This window comes from Solanum pennellii, chromosome 1 (genome assembly GCF_001406875.1).
Source record: "Solanum pennellii chromosome 1, SPENNV200".
NCBI classification, from domain to species: domain Eukaryota; kingdom Viridiplantae; phylum Streptophyta; class Magnoliopsida; order Solanales; family Solanaceae; genus Solanum; species Solanum pennellii.
The window spans coordinates 1,330,893-1,339,865 of record NC_028637.1 but is presented as its reverse complement, the minus strand read 5'-3'; the positions used below and the strand labels follow the sequence as shown (position 1 = coordinate 1,339,865).

The 8,973-nt window shown below is 29.5% G+C and overlaps 1 protein-coding gene across 2 annotated transcripts in view; it reads right to left on the bottom strand.

Annotated features, from left to right (window-relative positions):
- The window catches only part of LOC107012058 (linoleate 13S-lipoxygenase 2-1, chloroplastic-like), a 16,304-nt gene that overhangs the window by 6,022 nt on the left and 1,309 nt on the right, over window positions 1-8,973 (bottom strand). Inside the window, exons 2-10 of one of the 2 annotated variants that reach the window (XM_027913974.1) lie at window positions 7,267-7,535; window positions 6,098-6,338; window positions 4,904-5,227; window positions 4,006-4,091; window positions 3,557-3,667; window positions 2,774-3,078; window positions 1,734-2,000; window positions 846-1,186; window positions 10-585 (exon numbers count right to left, since the gene is read on the bottom strand). In XM_027913974.1, coding sequence (XP_027769775.1) covers window positions 560-585; window positions 846-1,186; window positions 1,734-2,000; window positions 2,774-3,078; window positions 3,557-3,667; window positions 4,006-4,091; window positions 4,904-5,227; window positions 6,098-6,338; window positions 7,267-7,535 — 1,970 coding nt within the window. In that variant the 3' untranslated portion in view covers window positions 10-559. Of the gene's footprint in view, window positions 1-9; window positions 586-845; window positions 1,187-1,733; window positions 2,001-2,773; window positions 3,079-3,556; window positions 3,668-4,005; window positions 4,092-4,903; window positions 5,228-6,097; window positions 6,339-7,266; window positions 7,536-8,973 lie in introns of those variants that run through there. The other variant, XM_015211790.2, reaches the window with a different exon arrangement.

The following is an 8,973-nucleotide window of genomic DNA, read 5'->3' as shown; positions in this document are numbered from 1 at the left end:
AAGCAGATTTTTGAGAGAGGGTTGGAGTGCAGACTTTCTGGACAGCCTTGACAAAATTTCAGTTTTCCGGAGATCCGACCGTTGGATCGTTCTGAAATTTTCACAGCTGGTTCACAACACATAGCACTACATCTTGACCGTTCAGATCGTCAATCGGAGTTCTTGATCGTCTGTTATTGCTGCTGGCGTAACCTGCGTTTTTCTTGGTGATATTTCCCAATTTCTCTTCTCTTTTGTGTTGGCTCTTATGTATGTTGTTGTTGGTGGGCTGTGACATCCTTGTAGACTGAGTTGGGTGTTTTTACCCTCAATTTGCATAATAAGAGAAGAAGAAGGGTGGACTCCTTCAAGTCCCGTGGTTTTTATCCTTCATACCGAAGGGGTTTTCCACGTATAAATCTTGTGTGTCACTTGCGTATTTATAATTCATATTTGCTTGTGATTCAATTGATGTGTTGCTGATTTGAGCTTGGTTAATATAGTGGTGAATTTCTTTTGGTAAATTGGTGAAGTATATTTGGTTGATTGTCTTGAAGTCGATCCTTGTAGGTGTTGTATCCTACTTGTGTTGTTTTGTGCCTCCCCCTACAAATGTGTCAAGTTATTCAATTATATACAGGCTTAAGTGTCTACTTGACCACAATTAAAGTCGGAGAGCGTAGATGTCAGCTAAAACCAAGTTATTAAAGGACATATAGTATATATACATAAACAAAAAATTTGACCTAGCTAAACCATGTTGTTTTTCTAGACTCCACTTGTGAGATCATAATGATACTGCGTATGTTATTTTGGCCAAATTGTAAAATGATGCAAAGAAAAGAAAAAAGGTAAGGTGTGTGTACCTCCATAGCTATATTGGCCAAAGTTAACAGCTGCATGATGGCCAGAAGTTACCCAAACTATTGTTGTGATAATACCAATTAAGTCATTTGGAGTTTTTAACTCTGGCCACCATGGCTCATCTTTCTTGTCACCATGTCCAACATTTTTAATCTCTGACCACCAAGCTTGGAGTTCTTTATCAGATTCAATGAGATTTGTTTGTGGATAATAATGGTTTACATAATTTGTTACCCATTGTTTAAGTATGTCCCAAAGTACTAAACCATCATTAGCAAAAGGGTAATCTTCTATTGCTAGTTTCAAGCCATGTGGTTCATTTGGATCTTCCTCTGCCAATACCCTATTAATTTTACACAAAATAACATATTAGTAGAAGTAGGGGCACAAGGGCTTGTCTCAGTCCTTTTCGTCGAAAAATTATATTATATATAAGGTTAAAATTATAGTAGATGTTGAATCTTCTGTTTGTGTTATACCAATGTAGAAACCATGATTTAGAAAATCAAGGTTGTCTAAAGGGTAAAGAAGTTACTTGTGAATACATTATAGCTCATCCTGATCGTATTTCTCCCGAGATAAAAGAAAAGATTGGTTATTTGTCTTTTCAAAACTATTGCCCCAATAAAAAATAAACCTAATAATTAGAGGTCTCAAGTAACGGAATCACCTTTGATGGGAGCATTTTACCTTCAATATAGGATTTTCTAACCCTAAAATGAGCCCCACGTGTCTCGAGATCTACCCCTTTTGTGAATCAAGTCACAATCAATTGGGAGCGTTTTACTCCAAGGTGGGATCTTTTTACACCAATTTAGGTTAGTATGGTCCCAAAACAGATATCAAACACCGTACCGAATTAGAATAATAGAAGATTAGTGAATTATTACCTACTAATAAGGTTTTGTGGGAGTGCCTCTTGGTCAAATCTCCATTCAAGACCATAGGCAATAGAACTCAACTCCATTGAATACTTGCCTGGGAAAAATGTACTCTCAATAATTCCATTAGCATTAATAAGTGCTTCTCTAGCTAAGGCATTTATCTCCATTGTGTATCTGAAATGAGGATGCAACAATCTATATATTGGATGCATTGCACTTAGTTGCCTATTTGTTGCAATAATATATGGCTCTGTACAACAATGAGTTCTTAGCCTGCAAAATTTTGTTCAAAATAAAATAATTAGTCATAATTACTAAGAAAAGAGTTTAAGTTATATGCACCGTGCGTCAGTTTAAGAAATTTTTACATTATCAAGTCAACCTTTCCTTGTTGTAAAAGGTATTGTCTTATTTTCAAGATTATATATGTCATGCCTTAAGAAGACTTATCTATACGTAATATCTTTTAGGTGACTTGATAGTGTAAAAAATATTTTTACGTTGACAGCGTGATAGAGTACTAATGTGAAGAGTAACTACATTAAAAATAATCTTTAGTGGCAATAGCTTTATCATTCTTCGTAAATGCCCCTAGAGTCTATAGAGACACTGGATCCACTACAACAAAAATAACTTTTAGCTGCATTAAATATTGACATTAATAAAGAGTGCTAAAGTCTTACCGGCATTAGTTAGATGTCATTAGAACCAATGTCGGTCAAGACTTTAGGGACATATACAAAGAGTGTTGATTGCCGCTAAATAAAAATACATATTTAGCAGCAATTAAGAATAAATTGCCGCTAATAATCATTTTTGATGTAGTGATCCAATGACATATCACTCTTTGTTAATGTGTATATTTATTGCTGCTAAAAGTTGTTTTTGTTAGCAAAGAGTTCAAGTTATATGCACCGACAATATAAAATATGGAATTTATACAACATTATAAAATCACTTTTTACTTGTTATAACAGTCTGATAATAAATATAATAACTTAAGAAGACTTATCTATAAATATCTTTTAGGTGACGTGATAACGTACCAGTGACTAACTAGTTGATGATATCCAGAGTCATGAGAAAGAACATGAGCTTTAGCCAATTTCCATAGCCAAGCCCCAGTGGCATTCCAATCATTTGGGGAATAAACTTCCTTCCATTGAGGTTTGTCATCTATTGGTGGCCTAGTTAGCTCAATGGCCAAAGGTTTCAATGTGCCATGAGGTGTCAAGAAGAATATAGTTCTTGATCCATATAATACTGACCCTTTGAGTTCATTCACTTTGTTCACATATGGCAATAACAAATCATGATAATCGAGGATGAACAACTTCTTTTGTTGAACGGCCTGTATATATAAATATATATGTATATTATAACTCAAAAAAGGTCTTCTTGCAAAGGGAGATGGATAAGTACCCCATAGACTATTACTGAAATCTCAGAGATACATCTTAACTAAACTAAGGTCCTATACCTCTAGAACTTTTTTTTTTGTAATTTTGTGCAACTTTTTGACTTACATGACATTCAGATATCTCCCACGCGCTTGAATTGCTTGGAGTCACGGAGTGTGCCACGTAAGACAAAAGCCGTATAAAATAACAAGAAAAAATAAGTTCAGGAGGGAAATAGAACTTTTGTTTAGTTAAGGTGTGTCTCTGGGATTTCAGTCATAGTCTAGGAATACTTGTGCATATTGCCCAAATAAAAAAGATCAAACTATTGGCTACACTAGATATCGTTTGTCCACAAACAAATAAAAAAATTATTTTTTTTTCTCATAATTGAAAATAAATAAATAAAAATAATTTATATATATATACCTGTTCAACAGTCATATTGTTTCCAATTTCATTCTCAATAAGCTCTTTTGTGATTTCTGATTCAGGAGGTCCATACACCTTAGGGTCTAGCTTGCTCCTCAATGGCCATTCCTGTATTTCATAACGAGTTAGCGACAGATAAAATTTTATAATTAGTAATAAAGTTTATAACTAATTTTATTTTATTTTTATGATAAAGTCTATCTATAATAGTTAAGCTTATGATATTTGAAATCATATTATGTTCCCAATACTAATATTCTTTTTATTAAATCTATATATAGAGCAACATAAGTGAACTCAAAATAGATATCTATTAAGTTTAAAGATGATATAAAGTCAAAAATAAATAAAAATCAAAATTAAGGAAATAACATATAGTGACCTATACACTATATGAGTCGATATAAATATCTGATACGAATAATTTTTTTATCGGAATAACATACCGTAACCAATCGGATACTATATGGATTCAAACCAGCTAAGGTTTGTCTAGCAAATTCCACATCTCTAAACCAAGAAAATGTGTCCCCTGCCATGAATATTAAAAGAAAAAAAAAACACAAAATATTAAATCGTACGAGTAGTTTTCAAAAATATTGTCACACTTATGTCTTATTATTGAACTACGTGGTGCGTTTTTAAAATACATGAATAACAACATTTTTGGAGTTTCTAGTTTTTTTAATGGTATTTTTTATTTTTTTTTGAAAGATATGGACAAAATATAGGTTTCTAGTAAAATATTTTTTTTATTTTTTTTAATCTTTAAAGTGAAGGTTTTGATCAAACTAAGTCATTATATAAAACAATTTATTAAAATAATATGTTTTTCTAAAATTTTACAAAAACTAGTATAAACGTATTTTACAGTAACTTTTTAGCGTATAATTTATTTTTCAAAAGTTGACGACGTTAGATTGATATACGTTACTCACAGTAACATTTTGCTCCTAAAACGTTACTGTGAAATACATTTATACTAATTTTGTAAATTTTTGAAAAAATGTATTATTTTATAAATTGCTTTATATGATGGCTTGGTTTGGTAAAAAAATTCTTTAAACTGCTAGATGCATGATATGAGTCCGGAGCCTAAAGGGTGAAAAAATGTTAACAAAAATTTCAAAACGGTATATGATTTTTATTTTTGTTACTAAAAATTCATATACCGTTTTGAAATTTTTGTTAAAATTTTTCACTCTTTAAGCTCGGACTCTGCATGATATCATCAAATGAAAATAAATGTTGATCCAACAATATAAAAGAAAAACGCACATGTTAACATTTTTGAATATTCTAAGCAACATAGTTAATTTATACAAGAGGTTTTTCGATACTTACTTTGGACCAATTGAGGAGATTCAAAGAGCAAGACATCTTTTCCAGTTTCAGAAATAGACTTAATAAGCCTTGGTACGATGTTAAAAAGACTACTTTTTTTATCACTAAGTCCTGGCATATCGACACCCACATTGAAAAGCGAGTCAATGGCCGGAAAATGTGGAAACCCTAGGTCGGGATCGGATACGACCGATTCCAATGCCGGCACCACCGCGTGTAGGGCGGAGTAAACGGTGTTGCCGGAGAATGTTAAACTCTTCACTGCTGAAAATGCTTCATCTCTTGGTACATACACAAAGTTACTCCTTGTTTCATATAATGGATCTACATGCATGCAAAAAAAAATTACAATTTAATACGAGTTTAACTTCTATGTATTAACAGTAAAAGAATAAGTTTAACATAAGTTTCTATGACATGTTAAATTTTGGTTAGCTGATTAAAAGTTGTTGATAATAGTCAGATGTTAAAAAATAATATAAACTATAGAAATTTATTTGTTATTGACTTGTGTGTTTGGATAGAAATGAAAGAAATTATTTTTAATGAATTAATTGACATGTATTAAGCAATTGGTATATTTGGTAAAATGACTTAAAATGTCCTCAAAGTTATTTTTTACAAAAAGATATATAATAAAATTGGTAAAGGGTGATGAATGGAAAAAATGAAATATAGAGGGAGTTAGTAATTTCATTTTGAAAATTTTTGTAGAAGTTACACATATTTGGTCGATCGTTCAAAAATAAATATAATTCACATAGTTAAATATATTAAAAATACTTACACTATTACATATCTAAAATGAATTATTTGGTGGATAATTATTTATGTCAATTTCTCATTCCAAAAACTCTAGGCTAAAATAGTTTTTTTTAGGTCAAAATAATAAATTAAAATAATAAAAGCCTTGGTCAAACTTAAAATGCTTATAAACTGAAATATTATAAATTATGATTGACCAATTTATGACTTTTTATTGATTTATTATAGACAATACTTGTGGTATATTTTCTCAAAATGTGTAGATAAATTATAAATTTACTTTTCATATATAATCATTTAATATCTAAAACTGATTAACTCAACTAATCAAGATTCAAGTCATCACATAAGGCGCATTTATGATGAGGTGGAAGGAGGAGGGTATTCATATATTTTGAAAAGTTCAAACACGAGACAGAAATAATATACCTTTTTTACTTCTTTGTCGACCGGTTCTACACCTTCTAGGATATGGTAATTTTTTTCCACCAAGTATTGGTCTTTTAGCATCATCATTATTACTATCGACTTCTCCGAGATCATTATAAACATCATAATCATAAATCCTCTCAAATACTTTTCTTTCTCCAACTCCATCACCTCTTAATGTCACGAGTTCTTCCTCTCTTAACCTAATTACTCCACTTGGGGTTTGAGATGGTAAATATGACTGCAAAATTTGACGATATAATTAAGTAAATGAATAAAATAACGTTAATATTTTGAAGAATACTCAGTAGCATATTTTAACATAGTATTATAATAGCCAGAGTTATCAGTTCAAATCTCACTATTGTATATCTAAGAGTGTCAAAGAAGCGAGTTATACTAAATTTGAACGAGTTGGGGGTTGGAGTGGGGGTCGAGATGGGGGGATTAGTTGACCTATACAAAGATTATTTGAATTGAGATGAACTTAATCGAATCGAATTACTAAATTCATAGGTAATAATCCAACTCATTGAACTCTTACCGTGTATATTTCCTAGTATCTTTCGTGTAATTTGTTTAATAACAAAATAAAACTTCTTTTCTTTACTATGACCTAAGCAGGTCATGTTTTCATGAGCTAATTTCATAATTCTTACTACCACTATTTATCAAAAAGTTCTTTCACAATTCAATATCATTTTTATTCTTTTCTTTTTCAAAATTTATATTTCACTAGACAATAATTTTTGAAAAATCTAACATTATATATATAACAAGTTAAGCAAATATAAAGGACCACAAGCCCCAAAATTGTTGTACTATTATGTTTTTCTTTTCTTAATAAATGAGAGGAGAGTATTTTTCTTCCTTTTTTTTTTTTTGGAAAATGGACCACAATATGTTCCTAACAAAAATTCGACTATTTCCATTTTTTTAAAAATCTATTCAGTGTTAGACTGCACATAACTATTTCGATTGTTTCACAATTTGACTATCTGAACGGCATACAATAAATGTTTGGAATCAGATAAGGGCGAGTACATCATTCGTCTATTCTAATCAATCAACTACACATATTTTATTCTGAACGAAGAAATCCTATCTAATATCTCTAATTATCGTAAATAATAAAAAAAATATATAGAAAAGAAGAAATTATATCAAACCTTATTTGTGAAGAAAATCCTTTTATCAGGATTATCAAATTTGGAATGAACCCAAGAGTTGCATGTAATTTCAACTTTGCCATGGACAAAACCGTCAATTACTATATTTTTCACATACATTTCCTTGTGGTGCTCATTTTCTACTAAAATTGCACCAACCTCCCCAAAGTCTTCAGGAATTACAAAATCAGCCTCATAATATGTGTCACCATCCACATCTAGTCCACGATGAGCATATGACCTAATGCTTGGCTTTTCGAGTCCAGTCTCTTCAAAAAATTTGAATTTACAAAAAAAAAATATCAATAATATTTTAAAATTTTTAAATTTAATGAAATATGAAGGAAGAAATTAATTAGTAGAAAAAAAATATAATGATTGCTATATATATATATGAAAGTTACAAAAGGAGGGGGGAGGTGGGGCTGAAATATTGACTTTAAACTTTATATTGTTTTCAATTTTCAAAAGAAAAAACTTGTCAAAGTAAAATTTGCTTTATTTGATAAGTTACATTTTTTTTTTTGGATTTTATATTTAGTGTACTCAGTACATATTCTTAGATTCGATTAAATATAAATTTATATATTATAGGTCTCATTTGTGTATGTAAATATCCCTTTTAAGAGAATTCTTTTATTTGTACGCACGCAAATTTAAAATCTTAAATTAAAACAAAGAAATTTTAAACCATATCAATGATAAATTAAACCACCACATATATTACTTGTGAGATTTTATTTTATCCCTAGAAAATGAAAAGATAACTTATCTCTTTTCCTAATTTTCTATTTGTAATTTGATGCCCTTTTTAATTATATAATGAAGTGGTTATAAATGTTCTTTTTAATTTTCTAATTTCATTTTAGTGAAACTTGATGATTTCACAAAGTAATATTTTTTCTCCATGTTTGGTTTGCTATATTGGTTTATTTTACTTTTTTTTTTCAAAAAAAAAAAGAAAATAATTCGTCGATTTACCATTTGAACTATTTTTTTTGGTAATAAGCTTCAGGTATTTGAACAATTTAAATACATTAAATGTATGTTAAGTTTAAAGTTTATTCAAAATAATTTAAAAAATACATTGTGCAATCAAAAATCTCCGCAGTGAAAAATCACACCTCAAAATTAACAACAATTTACTTTTCATATTCATATTTTTTTTAGTATTTAACTTGATTTGTTAAATGAAATCGATAATCCTACAAAAGTTCTAAAATATAGCTAAAAAGAAGACTTTTGTAGAGTTTATCGCTCAAATAATTCAAGTGAAAATTTAGCTTATATGACAGTAGAATTATTCTTCTTCTAGCTAGTTAAAAAGTCACAAAAATTTAATATTGCCTACAATTATCTATCTTGACCAAAAAAATAAACTATCTTAACTCATTTGCATAAAATAACAAATCTCATAATAATTTAAAAATTATAAATATTTAAACCAAATATAATATTATTTTAAAAACAATAAATCAATCACTTTGATAAAATATAATCCTTCCATTATTAATCAACTTTTATACAGACAATCCCATTAAATGATTAAATTGAAGTACACTGAGGTATACCTTTTTCATCACTTTTTGTCCATGTGATGTGACTCATTCTACTGGGTTTAATAATATATCAATAGTTTTTTTCTAATTTATCGATAAATTTTATTTAAACATTCAACTTGCATAGATGACAATATATATATATATA